Below are 17,052 nucleotides of genomic sequence, written 5' to 3'. Positions count from 1 at the left end.
GGCCTCAAACTCAGAAATCCACCTGCCTCTACCTCCCAAGTGCTGGGATTAAAGGCATGCACCACCACCACCTGGCTTGTGGTCTGTATTTTAACACAGTCACCGAGGCCATCACATGAACTCCCTCTTGGCTTGCATACACCACATGGTTTTGAGCTGAGGGGAAAAGTTTACTACAATGGCTCTGCTTCATTCTGGTGCCTAACTAACCTCCCAAGACTTCCTCTGCTCTGTCACCTGCTTCTCCAGGCTTAACCCATGCCACCTACTCTTAAGTCACCCACTCTGGGTTTACTATAGGTAACCCCTCCAGCCTGAGAGTTACCATGGTAACAGGGTTTATCTGATCATCTTCCCCACTTTATTCTATAACTACTCCTAAACATTGCACTGGGGATGGGGTGGGTTGAGACTAGCTCTCATGTCTCCACAAGCTGGAAGGTTTGTGAATAAAGGTTATTCTTTTTTTTCCAGCCCCAATCCCTCCAGCCCCGCTCACTCCGATAAAAGTTATTCTTACACAACTGGTTTCAGTGATTGGCACAAGATGTGGACGCCAAATAGCTTTATTCAGTACCAGTTTGCCTGCATCTATAAAGAATCTGGATTTAGGCTGAAAAACAAAAACAAAAGCTGTTTGTTTCTGTGCTGTTTTTTTGGGAAGAGGAGGGCACGTTTTTGTTTTTGCTTTTTAATACAGGCTTTCTAGAGTAAAGTCACCTGGGCAAATCGCTAGTGTTACCGATGCATGAGTCAGAGTACACACAGTCCTCAGCTTAAAACAGTTTGCTGTGATTCCCCATCCCAACCCTGATGGTACAAAAAATCTCACTTCATCAAATTTGAGACTTTGAACTTGTCCTAGGCTGCAGCCCTGTGGCCCAATCCTTTCATGAGGCCGGGAGGCAGCCACAGGCACCTGTGAGCGCAGGGAGCCCAACACTGATAGTGGGCTGAGGTTCGCAAGTCAGGTGTGTTTGCTTTAGGATATTTTGTGTGTGTGCACATGTTTGCATACCCATTATGCAGATGTGCAGGTCAGAGGTCAACCTCACTGGACAGTCCTCATCTACAGTCCTGAGGCAGTGTCTGTCTGTGGCTGTCAGGCTAGCTGACTCATAAACTTCTGGGGTATTCTCTTGTCTCCAACTCCCGTCTCACTGTAGGGGTAACTTAGATTCAATGCTTGTGCTACTGCCCCCAGCTTTTACACGATGTCTTGTCACTGTCCCATTGCTGTCAAAAGACATCAATGACCATGGCAACTCTTATAAAGGAAAACATTTAATTGGGGCTGACTTACAGTTTCAGAGGCTAAGTCCAGTGTCGTCATTGGCAGGGAGCATGTCGGCATGCAGACCGACATGGTGCTGGGGGAGGAGCTGAGACCTACCCCCTTATCTGTAGGCAGCAGGAAATGAGAGACACTGGGCCTGGCTTGAGCTTTTGAAATCTCAAAGCCTACCCCACTCTGTGACATCCTCCAACAAAGTAACATCTCCCAATCTCTCTCAAGTAGCACCACTCCCTGATGAGCAAGTCTTCAATCCTTGTGATCTACGTTGGCTTCAAATGCATGATCTTTGTGCCTCAGCCTCCCAAGTGAAGGACTTATGGTGAGGAACATGGCTTGCAGAATGAAGATCACAGCGGATTAGGAACTTGTGTAGGTCTAGTTTTACACCAAAGATCAGGTCTCAACAAATCAATGCAACCAGCAGACCAGGGTTTGCTATTTGACTTTACTCTATAAAAATACACAACTTAAATACATATGACACTCTGTATACAAGACATAAGCAACTGGTAGATTTAACACTTTCGGTTATTTCAACAGAAAGCAAATATATAAATTACCTTGTAAGAGCATTCACAGTCAAGGGAAAGAATGTGCAGGGAGCGATCAGTGATCAGCGCAGGGAGCTAACCCAAACTGTCCAACGCTTCAGTAACAGTCCTTTCACCAAGGGCCTTTACCAGACTGCCCAGCACCGCACTGTGTTAAGACACATCCACTGCCTGCCCATACCACAAGTAAACACATCCATCCTCCCCAGGGACGGTTAATGGAGCAATCCATGTCCAAGGAGTACTAACCATGACTAAAATTGTGCTCAGCACCAGGATGAGAACGATGAATAGCTCTTTGCTTGCAAAGCCTGCAGTGGAAATTGCTTAGCTTGATTTTGCAACTAAATTCATCTTCGAAAATTTCGCAAAAACGCTGGGGACTTAGCTCCATGGGCGGCAGCATGAGAGAACCTTCCAGAACCTACTGAGCTGCCCAGGAAGGGAGCACTGTCATTGCTAGAGGCAATATGCCGGCTCCTTGCTTCCTAGCTTTAGATGGCAATCCCTCTGTCCTCCTGCCACTTGTCTCTACTCAGTGCTGGCAGGAGCTCCTTGTTCTACTCTAACGAGCTTTCAGCCATTTAGCTATCCGACCTATCCTTGCTGACCATCCAGCTGCCTGACCTATGGCTCACTGAACTAAGACAGAATTAGGTACCATTTTGTAGGTATAAAGAACTATTTCTCATTTGAGATTTCAATCAGTGAGAAGATACTAGAATATATTTCCTGAGGTAAATACAACCCTAAAAGAATGGTGTACAGTGTATAGGAAGACAGCAATCTTATCCTAACATCTGACTCATAAGTTAACAGGCTGGTAAACCACAGACACATTTAAATGGAGAAATAAAGTGGCAGTGCTTAAGTAAGATACTGAGAGTGAAGACTGGCAGTTCCCAAGGAGGCACAAGAGGAGAACACAGACACCAAGGGGAGGATGCTCTAAAGTGCTTTCGAAGGCTGGAAGACTAACTCTGAAATACCTCCAGGGATCTCCAACAAGGCGAAGAGGTGACACTGGTTTGTGACTCAGATGGAGAAGGACACAGCTTTTTTTAAAATAACAGTTGTTCAAATATTTTATCCCTTGCAGGGGTGGGGGGGAGGACAAGGTTCTTTATAAAAAATTTTCAGCCACTGAAATGACTGAGTTGCAACTCCTGCTGACATTCTAAGATCTTAACTGTGCAAATAGTTTTCAAAATGTCAAAGGACAAAGCACACACCTGCACCAAGATTTTAAATGAATGCAGAGGTATGTACCGGATCATGAAGCCAGGACTCAAAATCTTTTCATTCTGAGGCATGCTTTGTTGTTTCTTAATGCTCTGCCGATGGATTATAAAAATCAGGAAAATTCTGGGACCCTGAGGCTTCACTTTTTCATTTTATTACTATTACATAAATAAATAAAATACTACGCAGCCACCCTAAAGGTCAGTAGCTACGATGTCAGAAGCAGAGTCTCAAGATCTAAGAATCAAGGCCAGACTATATTTCAGCAAGTCACCTGAGGGATCCAAATGGGAACACTAAAGTGCCCTGCTGTAACGTTCACTGTGTTACTGAATGAGGCGAGGACTGAGCCCCACACTCGGACTCACAGCACCACGCACAATCCCTCATCCTCATGACTCCCACTTTCTGTTCCAAGAGCAGTTGGATAACTGGATACGTTAGGCATAAGAAAAGCCTCAGGCAGAACTGAGGCCCACAAGAACTTTGAGGTGGAGTTCAATCATCTCAGAAACTAACTCAAGGGCCAGAAAAAACCATTAAGCCATACACCAGATCTCTTTATCTTTTGTATACAGATCTGAGTTCATTAAGAACAACATTTTAAAGCTCAAAGCAGCTGAGCACAGCCATACAAAGTAAGGCTACTATGGAGAAAAGAAAAAGCCCAGAACCCTGCAAGGGTTTAGACAGTAAGACAGAGCTTGTCTTCTTAGGTAAGAGAGATGTTATCTGTCGAGCATTATGGGATAGGTATTTAAAAGCCATCCTTCAAGTTCTAGGTAGCACAGGTGGCTGCAGCTCAAAAGAAGAGTGCCACAGTTCAGAGGGACGACAGGAGTCGAGCAGTGAGCCTGCTCCCCAGGCTGTCATGAGTGCAGCTCCAACAGCTCTGTCCAGTCCTGTGGACCCGGCAGAAGCAACAGCATGAGGAAGGCTTCGCTATGCAGCTCTATGAGTTCTTATACTTGTAGTTTAAAAATACTATTCAGAAATTTGGAGTCCTAGCAGAAACTGTGGGGATTCTGCCCCACACAGACCCAAGATGTGCCACTGTGCCCCAAATGAATCCTGCTTCTTTCAAGTCAGCTGAGCCCAGGCAAATGCCAGGGATTCAAGAAGAAAGGCCATGTCAGATGTGGGAATGTAACAACAGAGCAGGCGGGGCGAGAGGAGAAGCAGATTAACACGAGTGCAGAAGAAAGAGACCAGCTTACGGAAAAGGACTCGTTTGCCTCTCCCACCACCTGTGGTAAGGACCGAGGACAAGGGCAAGTCTTATGCAGGGCCCCTCCTAGCCAAGCACAGGAAAGGCCCAAGCTGGCCTCTCCGTCTGTATGGTGCAACTGAGCACATACTCCCAAGTAACCTACAATGCGCCCTCTAAGAGCTTCTGTTCTGGTTTCTGGCCCCTCATCCCCAGGGATACAGCATTGTTAGTTGCTGCTTGCTACTAGCAACTATTTCTAGGGCAGAGCAAAGACCTGGGATCCAGGATGAGCTTCAGGTTCTCCAGCTCCTGTGACTGGCACTGCCTCCCTCTTAGCACTGGCTTGTCTCCCCCTGGTGGCTGGAGAAAGAACAGAGTCAGTGTTCTAAAAGGGCAGGTAGATGGAACAGTGTCAGCTCACATCACATTCTTCTAAAGGGTGCCTGTTTTTCTTTGAAAGTCTTGCAGAGTAATCCAATCCAGACTGGCCTCTAACTCACAATCCTCCTGCCTCATCCTCCTGGGTGCTGGGATTACAGGCACATGTCACTATGCCTGGCTACTAACTATATAGGCTGATGGTTAAAATACTAACCAAAAAGCTGCTCGGCGGGATGCAAGGCTCCCGGGGGGGGGGGGGGGGGGGGGGGGGGGGGGGGGGGGGGGGGGGGGGGGGGGGCTGGGTTCATTCTCTTTCCTGTTGTTATTCCCTTCTCTGATGGTGGGCAGATGGATGGATGGTGGGTTGGTAGGAGGAAGCTCAGGTGAGTCACAGTCATGGACTTTCACAGGTGAATGCATAAGCGATGATACAATGACAAACACCCAGTTATCTGGCAATAAGAAATGAAGTGCATAAGAGATGTGGGACTATCTCTCACACAAAAGCGGTCATCTCACTGAGAAATGGCCACAACACGGTAACAGGCACCCATACTATTAACTTACACACGAGGGAACAGAACAGCGAGCATTTGTGAAGGAAAACTCCATGCTGGTTGTTTCACCTCAAGGGGAGTCTGTCTGCATTTGAGCTTGCTTGTAGTTTCCTCTGCCTCTACTTGATGTTTTTCAGGAGGGCTGTCCTGGCATTCACAACTGCTTTGAAAGCATCTTCACTGCCAGGGGCTACGCACTTGTCCGGATGAAGCAGCACAGCCAGCTTCCGGTAGGCCTTATTAACTTCCTCCCTGCAAAGAGCAGACAAGCTCTGTCAGTGACCAGGTTGGCCCCAAGTCCTGCATCCCAGCTCTCTGGGCACATTACACATCTCCTACGGAATTACCTCCTTTTCTCAAAGGTAGAACTAAAAGAATAGAAAACAACAAACAAGCAATAGGTCACACACAAGTAGAAAAATACAGTGCAAGTGAGTCTAGGAGACAGTCAAAGAAGAATCAGCTGCAGCCTGGCATGTCTAGACACTTAGGGGGCACAGAGCAAGCCTTTGCTAAATGAAGGAATGAGAACCTGGGAGCCAGAGGTAATCCCTCAGGAGAAGCTTCTAGAAGAAGAGGAATTTGGCAGGGCAGTGGTGGCGCACGCCTTTAATCCCAGCACTTGGGAGGCAGAGGCAGGCAGATTTCTGAGTTCGAGGCCAGCTTGGTCTACAGAGTGAGTTCTAGGACAGCCAAGGCTACATACAGAAACCCTGTCTCAAAAAAAAAAAAAAAGAGGAATTTGTGATTAGCATGGGGTGGGCACTTCAAAGCACAGGGGAAGGAAATAGTAGAGGGGCTTGTTCCCCAAAGTCGAGAGACACGTAGGTGATGACCACAGCAGTCCAAGCCTAAGAGCAAAAGTACAGCTGGGGATATCTGTGAGAACAACCAAGGGAAGAAAGCTTATGCAACATGAGGCAAAAATCAGTGGAAGCAGCGATGTACTCAACACATAACCAGAGAAGATAAGGGAGGAGAAGCTGAGACAATTCCATGGTCCACACTAGCAGGACCTGGCTGGAGAAGGCCCAGAGACGACAGGCTCCTTCCCTGTCCCCACTCTTCATCATCCTCATGTGCCAGGTTCCTGAAGAGTTCTGTCCTCACCACATGGTTTTACTTCTCAGGATTCCTTTTGTCACCAGGGTCCCCGTGATCCTGTCAGCATGGCATGGCACAGTGTTAGGTGCCCTCACTGTTGTTTTTATTGGAAGGACTTCTCATAGCACTTTCACAGTTAATATATGCTTTGTGCTGGCTTGGAGATGGTAGAGTCTGATGTCAGACTAGAGTGTGACTTTAGTCTGGGGTCACAGCAATAACTCCCTGTGTTTTAGGGAAAGACATCAGAGCTTTTCCTGATTTTCTTGTTCTAGCTTTGCATGTTATAGTCTACCTATGTAATATATAACCTTTTGTCAAGTGTGTATGTGTAGTGAATGTTTCTCCCTCCCCCCCTTTGTGTTTGTGTGTGTATGTGTGTGTGTGGTATGTGTGTGTGGTGTGGTATGTGTGTGTGGTATGGCTATGGTGTGGTGTGGTGTATGTGTGTGTGTGTGTGTGTGTGTGTGTGTGTGTGGTATGGTGTGGTGTGGTGTGTGTGTGTACACATATGCACTCATCTAGAAGCCCAGCGTCTTCTTTTATCACTTTTCATTTTATTTCTTAAGACGAGATCTGCTAAGCCTCAACATGGCTGCTTTGGCTAGACTGGCTGGCCAATGGGCTTTCTGCCCTCCCAAAACTAGGATTATAGACACAAGCTGCCATGCCTGGCTTTTATGTGGGTGCTGGGTATCCAAACTCAGGCCCTCATTCTTGTGTAGCAAGCACTTTATCCACTGAGTCACCTTATCCTACCCTTACATGTATACTCTTGGTATTAGTTATCAAGAGGCATTCCCCTTCTTGGAAGAAATTTGAATGGCCAGTCTGTATTTATCCAAAGACCCTGTGTCCTTGAGGCAAGTACAAGATCCCTCCCTTCTGCAAGACAGACTGGGGCAGGGGCAGGGGAGCCACTGCTTTAGAGGTTACATCTAGTTAGGCTCAGGGTTATGCCTGGCCTCTCACTGAGTGCCTTTCAAGATTTACAGGCATAGGAAAGTCTCTCAAGGGAAAGTTCTAGAGCAACTAGACTGGTGTAGGTGTGTGTCAACAATATATCAGTGCTACCCACAGACAGTAAGATGTCAACAATATATCAAATGCTACCTACAGACAATAAGGTGTCAACAATCAATGCTATCTACAGACAGTAAGGTGTCAACAATCAATGCTATCTACAGACAGTAAGGTGTCAACAATGTATCAGTGCTACCTACAGACAGTAAGGTTTCTTTAAAGTTGAAGAACTGTAATCATATTTGGCTCCAAACAAGTACCAGAATTCTCTAGAACTTAACAATCTAAGGATTTGTTCCAAATGTGCTCAATGTCATTTGATAGACACAGTTGTATAAAGATAAACTTGTGTTTATATGGGTTATGGAAACAGAAATCACAGGGGACCTGGAAACTCTGGTAGATTAACTGAAGTCAATAAAGAGCCAAAATTTTTCTTTTTCTTCAATATACACTACTTAAAATGTATTAGTAAGGAGGTGAGAAATGATTCCTTAATAGTGGAGCCAACATCACTTGCAAATGACATGGAAGATTCAGAATTAGACTACAGAGAATCCAAAGGGAAATTAAGACACCAACAAATTTTTGCTACATGCACAAACCCATCTGAGTCTCTTTACAAGTGTGAGCAAGACTGGCACTCAGGGAGGTCCAGGTGGCCCCAACAGCCTTCCCAGTTCTCTCCTCTTTGCCTTGGGTGTGAAGATATGCCATGAGGACAAGAAGAGGAAGAGAGCTGCTGCTGACATGCAGTTTCAAGGTCAAGTGCTTCCACTGTGGCAAAGGACGAAGCATGGGAGGACAGTATGATAAAATGAGACCCTAAGCACTTGGGAGACAGACAGAGGTGAGGGACCTCTGTGAGCAAGAGACAGTCTAGTCTACACAATGAATTCCAGCCCAGGCAGTGCTTAACCCCACACCCCCCCCAAAAAAAACAACAACATTAAAAATAAACAAAATGAAACCCTCATAATCAGTCAGACATGAGTCAAGCATCATTAGCAATTGTTTTTGCACAAGGAAGAACACTTTCTTCTCCTTTTCATTCTGTGTTGGAGCCTGATCCCAGAGCTGTGTATGTAGTTCTCTACCACTGAACTAAATGCCCCCAGCCCTCTTCTTTATTTTTCCTTTTGAGAAAGAATTTAACTAGCCCAAGCTGGTCTCAAGTCTGTACTCTCCTTCAGCCTCCCCAGTACTGGGATTATAGGTGTGTGCCACTATGCCCAACTCTTCCTAAATACAACAGGTAAGCACACACCACCCACTCACACACACAACAGGTAAGCACACACCACCCACTCACACACACAACAGGTAAGCACACACCACCCACTCACACACACAACAGGTAAGCACACACCACCCAATCATGGTGGAGAACGAGCAGGTTCATGGGAAGGCGGCTGAGCAGACTCAGTGCTCCTAGGTCAGGACACACGGCTGTCTCCTGGGGCCCCAATGATCACCAGGAAATTTCACTGAACCCCAGTTCCCCAGGAAAATGGGAGCAAATTGAAAGATCTTTCTTCTTCTAAAACTCTATGTTTTAAAAATTATTTTTTGTAAAGTTTTCTTAGATTGTGTCAAATTCTTGCTCAATAGTCAAAGGTGGGGCAAGCCATTTCCTCAAGTGTTTACACAGAAATAGGACACAGCTCAGTCAGCAGGTAGTGTGCCTTCTGTTTCACTTCTCTGAATTAAGTTAGTGGAGCAGAGTTCTTAGGAAACTTATTTCCACAAGTTCCTAACCAATCAGAAAGAGAAAGAGTGTATAAAAGTTTTGGCAACAGAGCCCCAGTCTCTTCCAGAAGTAAGCACCCTGAAACCACTTACCTTGAGGCCCCAGGTCTGACTCCCAGCATCTCCCAGCTGTCCTTACTGTTTCGGATTCTGCGAATGGTGTCTGCTTGTTCTTTGGTGAAACTAGCACTGCTATGTGTGGTAGGACGCTTCCCGCCATTTTCACACAAGTCAACTATGGACATGTAAAAGGTCTGCAGGAAGAAAACACACCCCAGATGAATCTCTGAAACGGGAGTTCCTTTCACACATTTCAGTAACTCTTAAAAGTCCCAAGTGAAGGAAATACACTCCAGCTGTTTTCTCTCAGGATGGAACTGTGTATCGACCCCACCCCCTGCCCACTTGGCACTTACTAGGCAAGTGCCCTACCACTGAGCTAAATCCCAACCCCATAACTACGTATTTTTAAAACAGAAAAGTATTAGCTAACTTAAAATTTATTAATTTAAAAAAATTAAAATGACTCATAATCCTACTCTCAAAGAGGCACAGTTGAAGTTGGTAATAGACTAACATTGTCAGAAAAATTCAAATAGTAAAATATAAAACCTTGTTCTACCCTGAGTCTTTCTTCCTGGTACAGCTATCGTTAGCATAGTTTAGTATCCCCACAGAAACATCTGCTACCAGCAAATTTCATGTGCAAATACATAAATATTTACACAAAGGATCTTGGATGAACACAATGCTCAGCAGTTTGCAGTCTCTCTCATAATCTTGTCCAGGCCTGCTAGTGGATGCTCGTCATCCCAGCTACTTGGGAGGCTAAGGTAGGAGTTCAAGGTCTGCTCAAACTATATAGTGAGTTCAAGACCAGCTTCAGAAACTTAATGAGACCTGGGCTCAAAACAAAAAGTAAAAGGAAGGCTTAGGATATAGCTCAGTGGTAGGGGTGGTAGCTTAGCATGAGCCAGGACCCGGGGTCAATCTCTAGCTCCTTCTTGGAATCTTCCTACATTTATGGTCCTTCTTTGCTTTCTAATGACTTCAGAATCCTATTATGTGGCTACACCACAATTTATTTAATTCCCTACTCCTGGACTAGCCAACTGCCTAGACTTCTAGGCATTGCAAACAATACTGAATCGTTTTGCTTTTTGAGACAGAGTCTCACATAGCCTAGATTGGCCCTGAACTAGCTACATAGCAGAGTGTGATACTGAACCCAATGGTCCTCCTGTCTCTGCCTTTTAAGTTCTAGGATGACACATGTCTCATAGCACGTGTGACTCTGTAATACGTGTTCCTGGGAGAACTCAACTTGAGTTAAACTGAACAGATGCACAAGGTAGCTATTGTCAGGCAACAGACACGGCAAACATGAAATCACTGAGGTGGCCACTAATTCTCTTCTGTAGGCCATATTTGGATCATACAGACACAGAGTCCCACTGAGAGAAGGAGGCAGAGGCAGAGATCAGAGTTTGAGGCTAGAGCAGTGGCCACGGCAGCAAAGAAGGCACTGCGTAGGAAGGTGCCAGGTGGAGCTGGACCCCATCTAGGTGGGGGTTCCTTGAGGATTTCTAGCTAAAATCTAGGTTACTCATACAAAAATTGAGACCACCTGAGGCTTACCAGATAGAAACTAAGAATACAACCCATCCCACCCTCCCAGGGGAAAAAACTAGCCCACAACACTTGAGCTTGGCCTTCCCAGAATACCTAATCAACACTTGTGAAATCCCTGAGGCACCTCAGAGAGGCTGTATCTCAGGAGTTTCACACATTCCAACTAAACTCAAAGCCAAGAACCAACCCAACTGATCAAAGACAGACTTTGGAAGCTGAATCCTACCAAATTACAAGGTTTAGGAAACACTTTGGGCTTCCTTCAGATCTCTGACATTAAAGTAAAAATTAAAGTTTACACGAGTTCATTGCAATATGCCTTCTACAACAACAAGGGGCATTCTTCTGAGAAAGAGAAATATGCAGGGTCTCTACAATGTTGCCTTCACAGATGTGGTACTCAATCAAAATATCACTACTACACAAACAAGAAAACGTTGACAGAGTTGTCTGGCGGCAGGGGTGCACGCCTTTAATCCCAGCACTTGGGAGGCAGAGGAAGGTGGATTTCTGAGTTCGAGGCCAGCCTGGTCTACTTGTGTTTGATTCCAAGCACCCACATGGCAGCTCACAACAAACTTTACCTCCAGCCTCACAGGACCCAAGACCCTCTTCTGGCTTCCATAGGTACCAGGCAATCTCAGAAAATGAACAAATCCCAGTTAGAATATAGCTAAAGAGAGCCATACCTCAGCATAGCCTACGGCAAACCAGGCAGACTCCCCAAAGCAGAAAAATAAGGGGGAAAGGTGCACTTGGACAGAGAAATTAGCACATGAATGAGGCCAGCTACTCTGATTTGCATAGTGAAGCATTGTATTTGTGTATCAAATGACCACAGACTACTTACAGTTAAAGTACTCAACCAGGAGGAGAAGTGTTGTTTCCGTTTCTACACACACTCCCTGAGGTGCTCTCTTATGTGAAACAAAAACAATATTCGGCACATGTTGTCACATATCTCAAGTAAGGTGAGATGTGTAAACACCCAGAACTGTCAATGGTTACTTGGATGGCTGTGTGTCACAAATATGGTGAACATGAAGACCAATGTGCTCAAATGAAGAGGAAGCATAGCAAATCCTGCCAGCCAAGGATGGCACCTGTTTTCCAGGCGTGGCTTTGTGTGAGAAAACAATCCAGAGAAGCAATACAGTCCCACACAGCAATTAAGACCGACTCTGTGCAGGTCAGCTACAGTATCTGAAAGGCTAAAAATTCCCCAAATGTTAAATACACTCACAAGAAGAAAAATAGTTTATTTACATCCCCACTTCTATACTGGCTGGTTTCATGTGTCAACTTGACACAAGGTAGAGTCATCACAGAGAAAGGAGGCTCAGTAGAGGAAATGCCTCCATGAGATCCAACAAGGGGACTTTGTGAATTAGTGATCAGTGATGGAGGGCCCAGTCCACTGTGCGTGGTGCCATCCCTGAGCTAGTGGTCCTGTTAAGAAAGCAGGCTAAGCAAGCCAGTAAGCAGCACCCTCCATGGTCTCTGCATCCGCTCCTGCCTCCAGGTTCCTGCCCTGCTTGAGTTCCTGTCCTGAGTTAAGCCAAACGAACCCTTTCTTCCCCAAGTTACTTTTTGGTCATAGTGTTTCATTGCAGCAACAGAAACCCTAAAAAAGACACCTTCTGAAAGACCCCCAGAACTGGGGAGATCCTTACTCAAGTCTCAGGATGACATGGCCAACCAATAACTCATGAGAGACCGAACTTGCTGCAATCACATGAGGTTTATTTGAGATACCGGTACCGGCCGGGGTTGATCTCATGACCATGCTGGCCAGAGGAGTTCGACCCCGAACACAAGAAGTGAGGGGTATTTAAAGGGAAAAACCACAATTTGGGGGCGGGGAGAGGGTTACCAAGGAAACATAACATTAAAACAGTGGAAAATTTCAGAGGGACCCAACCCAAGGTATTCAGTTAGGGAGGGGACCATATTCCTTCTAGGAATGTAATCTTTATCTATCGGTCAGCAGGGTGGAGAGCCTCAGCAGGGTGGAGAGCCTCATAAACCAGTAGACCTTCATTCCTAGTTCCGCCCTCATTGTGGATCAGTCAGGAGGGGCAGGTTTCGGGAACCAGAGCCCTGAGGCTCTGAGTTAGCCAAGTTCCTAGAACTGGCTACTCCACATTTTTGGCTTGTTACAGAGGTTTTCCATGCCCCCTTTTAGGTAAAGGTTATACATTATACATACATTTTTATTAAATGCCCTCATTTTAAATTCTAAGATTCTCCAGCCTTTCACTTCTAAATAGATGGATAATCAGGTCCTGACTCTATTACTTTCTGTTTTAAGTAGCTTCCTTCCCCAAAAATTATTCAAAATTAATGCTTTGCAAAATTGACATCTTGCCGGACAATGGTGGTGCATGCCTTTAATCCCAGCACTTGGGAGGCAGAGGCAGGCAGATTTCTGAGTTCAAGGCCAGCCTGGTCTACAGAGTGAGTTCCAGGACAGCCAGGGCTACACAGAGAAAACCTGTTTCAAAACACAAAAAAACAAAAAAATTGACATCTAGTGCTATAGAGCCAGGAGCAGGGTCAATGCCCACGGCCACAACGCTAGTGTGGGGAAGTAGCAGTCAGGTGGATCCTGGCGACTCTCTCACTGCCAGTCTAGACATTTGGTGAGCTCCAGGTTCACAAAGAGACCCCCTAGCTCAAAAGGTGGAGAGCAAGAGAGACACTTGACATCTACCTCTACACACATGAGAGTACACCTATACACATATGCATACAAATATGCACACACAAATACAGAGAACAACAAGAAATGGTCATCTACTCAGGCTGCCATGGGAGCACAACCTTCTACTGCCTTTGAATTTTTATGTGTGACCAGCTAGATTCTGCAGTGATGGTCTCCTAGTCTCTGAACTAAGTGAACTGTGAGCAGATCTGTGAGTATAGGGTCAGATAACCTGTATGTGACAAGTCAATTTTGCCATAGTAAGTCTTCATATGAATGTAACACCACTATCCAAAGATGGTTTTGAAGAGAAATCTTCATGTCACTGAAGCAATGGCTTACTAACCTTGTTGACCAGGACAAACATTTGGAGTGTTTAAGACACAAATTTCAGATGTGATGGCATACACTTTTGAGTCTAGCACTCAGGAGACAGAAGCAGGCAAACCCTTTCTGAATTTGAGGCCAGCCTAGTTTATATAGTTTATATGGCGAGTTCTAGGACAGCCAAGGCAACACAATAAGACCCTGTCTCAAACAAAATAAAAGTAAAATATCCCTAGGCTCCAATGGCAATTTAAGGTTTTGAGGGGTCATGGTGAAGAATTTCCCCAGGTGTGAAGGTTCACTCTACTTGATGGGATTTAGAGTCACTGGGGACTGTCTGCCAGCTTTTCTACCCTGGGCTAGGAAGACTTGCCCTAACTATGACAGCACCATCTGTGGCATGGAGTGAAGCAAGCAGAGCTCCGGCCTGCGCTCACCTTTCTCTGCTTCCTGAGTGTTGGCTTCAACCTTCTATCACCGTAACTTCCCTGCCACAGCGGCCTGTTCTCTTCAACTGCATCTAAAACAAACCCCTTGCCTTCCTGAAGTTGCTCTGGTCAGGTGTCTTCTGACAGCGATGAGGACAGTAACTGAGACACCAGGTCTGACACTTTCCTGATGAACCAGGTCTGCCCTACAACAGATCACTCAGACTTTCTCACTCCCTCCACCCCACCCCTTCTTTGACAAAGTCCCGTGACTGTTTTGCTTCTCAGAATCTTAACTATGATCTGCCCCGGCTGGCTTTGACACATACCCTACAACGGGCGTCTGATTACCTGGAACATCTCGTTGATTCCCTCTCCAGTTTGTGCTGATGTTTCAAAGTACAGGAACCCTTTGCTTTCAGCCCAGAGACGCCCCTCACTCTCATCAATGCAGCGGTGTTTGGAGCAGTCAATCTGAAATAAAGTCAGGACAGGGTAGAGAGAGGATCCACCTTGTCCCACTACACCAGGCCCAGTGAGGTCTTTATCCTGAGCCTCAGAGCTATGCATAAAACCATCAGGCTAAACAGGACAAAGCCCAACGGCAGGTTCTCCGTCTAATTTGGACCACACGTCCCGCTTCCTCCCATGGGAAAGCAGCTGCTATGCACTTTGTGAAAGTTGCATCATTACCTATCCTACCCAAGAGGCCACCTCTACCATGAACAACCCCTCCTACCAGGTCAAGCTACAAATATTAGGCTTTTCCTGAATAGTCCCTGTTTCCTCAAGCTGGAACCCAAGGGGGAAAAAATGAAAAGAAATCCAGTTAGACCAGGTTTCATGGTTTTTGTCTCAAAGACATGTTTTCAAAGCCTACTTTTTTTTGAGTTGGGGCTGGGGGAGCCCTCACTATGTACCCCAGGCTATCCTGGAACTCACTCTGTAGACCAGGCTAACCTTGAACTTAGAAATCCTGCCTCTGCCTCCCAAGTGCTGGGATAAAAGCATCACCCACCACTGCCCGGCTAAGGCTACTGATTTCTATGTTAAAAAATAACATGCCCCCATTGTGTGTGCGAGTGTCTATGCTCGAAGACTAAAGACAAAGTCTCAATAAACCATCCATGCTGACCAGGAACTCTCTACATAGCTCAGGCTGGCCTCAATCTCAGAGGCCTCCTGCTTTTGACTCCGGAGTCCCGGGATTTCAGGCTAAGCCACACACCCAGCTCTTTCTTCTTCATGTCCTCAAAAGCACAACGGTGTTAGCAAACCCATTCAAAGCAGGTACCTTGTTGGCACAAACAACAAAGACAATGTTGTCCATGTTCCCGTGAGGCCCAAGCTCCTGCTTCATTTCTGCCAGCCATGAATCAAGGGCATCAAATGAGTCTTTCTGTCCAACGTCATAGACCAGTATCACACCTTGTGTGTCCTTGTAAAACTCATTTCGGACCTGCAGATGGAAGAACAGAGGCATGAGGTGTTGGCGCTGTGATCTTTATAAGAATGTACCTCAGCCGGGCGGTGGTGGCGCAGGCCTTTAAGCCTAGCACTTGGGAGGCAGAGGCAGGTGGATTTCTGAATTTGAGGCCAGCCTGGTCTACAGAGTGAGTTCCAGGACAGGCACCTCACAGTCCTTAATTAACAAACTGTGTCCTTTTTTATATTTGGAATACTCATTGTATCTCAGTATTTACTGGTTTTGAGAGGACTTTATATAAAATCAAAATGACACAAACAAATCTGTAGGTCAGGAGAATGTTTAGCAAGAAACAAGGGCTTGGCTCCTCAGAGGCAGCACTCCAACTGTGGGTAGACTTAGAAGCACAGTCATGTAAAGGCCGTCTCAGGAAGGTCGGTGAACAGCCAAGAGGAACTTGGAACAGAACGCCATCATCATGGATGACAGCTGCTACCACACATCATCACATCTCTGTTATCCCAGCATCCTAGGCAGGCCTTCCCGGGACATTCCAGGGCTAAGCATCAATCTCAGCGTCCAACCTCAGAGCCCAGTGCAATCGGAGCACAAGGAGCACACCTGAGAAGCTCTAGGTCCACACCGACCAGAAGTGTGTGACCTCTGTGTGACCTTGATCTGATCACATGACCTTCCTGCACTTCCTCATCTATAACCGGAGATTGTACAAAGGCTGGACTATGGGAGATAATGAAGCAACACACTTAGATCGGGCACCTGGGGAACAATACTCACATCTTCTTCTTCTTTGCATTCTGTCTATCCTCAGATAATTCATCAGAAATGGCAATTTACCTCTGGCACATAGCTGTACCTCTCAAAAGAGTTGACAGGAAGTGCAAGGTGAACTCAGGTGGCAGAGGCAGTGAGAAGTCGGGTGGGTGGGAATTCTAGTCAGAACCTTGACAGAGAACATAGCTTTATGTTTTTTTTACGAGGTCCCCAGTGCACTCAGACTCACTCTAACTAAGCATTCAGAAGTGAAGAAGCAGGGGATGATTGCAGTGTCTGGTTCAGGAGGCTGAGAAAGGGATTGTGAGTTTATGGCAAGCTTAGATTGCACAGTGAGTTTGAGGCCAGCCTGGCTACATATAGGTCAGTGCAAATCTGACCTACATAAGAAACCCTGCGGGGGCAGGGGAGGCATTTATCTTTCACACTGGCCATGAAAGTTTGAGCCGACAAAATATTCAAGAATATTAGGTTCTAGCCGGGTAGTGATGGTGCATGCCTTTAATCCCAGCACTTGGGAGGCAGAGGCAGGTGGATTTTTGAGTTTTGAGTGGTCTACAGAGTGAATTCCAAGACAGCCAGGGCTATACAGGGAAACCTTGTCTCGAAAAACCAAAAAAAGAAAAAAA

General features: G+C 46.0%; 1 protein-coding gene across 1 annotated transcript in view; it reads right to left on the bottom strand.

Annotated features, from left to right (window-relative positions):
* Window positions 1-5,273: 5,273 nt before the first annotated feature.
* Dnajc27 (DnaJ heat shock protein family (Hsp40) member C27) overlaps window positions 5,274-17,052 on the bottom strand; it is a 26,124-nt gene continuing 14,345 nt past the window's right edge. The window contains exons 4-7 of the mRNA XM_031356259.1: window positions 15,500-15,664; window positions 14,557-14,679; window positions 9,208-9,368; window positions 5,274-5,490 (exon numbers count right to left, since the gene is read on the bottom strand). Coding sequence (XP_031212119.1) covers window positions 5,358-5,490; window positions 9,208-9,368; window positions 14,557-14,679; window positions 15,500-15,664 — 582 coding nt within the window. The 3' untranslated portion in view covers window positions 5,274-5,357. The remainder of the gene's footprint in view (window positions 5,491-9,207; window positions 9,369-14,556; window positions 14,680-15,499; window positions 15,665-17,052) is intronic.

Source organism: Mastomys coucha, unplaced genomic scaffold (genome assembly GCF_008632895.1).
Source record: "Mastomys coucha isolate ucsf_1 unplaced genomic scaffold, UCSF_Mcou_1 pScaffold6, whole genome shotgun sequence".
Lineage (NCBI taxonomy): Eukaryota > Metazoa > Chordata > Mammalia > Rodentia > Muridae > Mastomys > Mastomys coucha.
The sequence above is the reverse complement of the archived record's forward strand: the minus strand, read 5'-3'. Positions and strand labels throughout refer to the sequence as shown.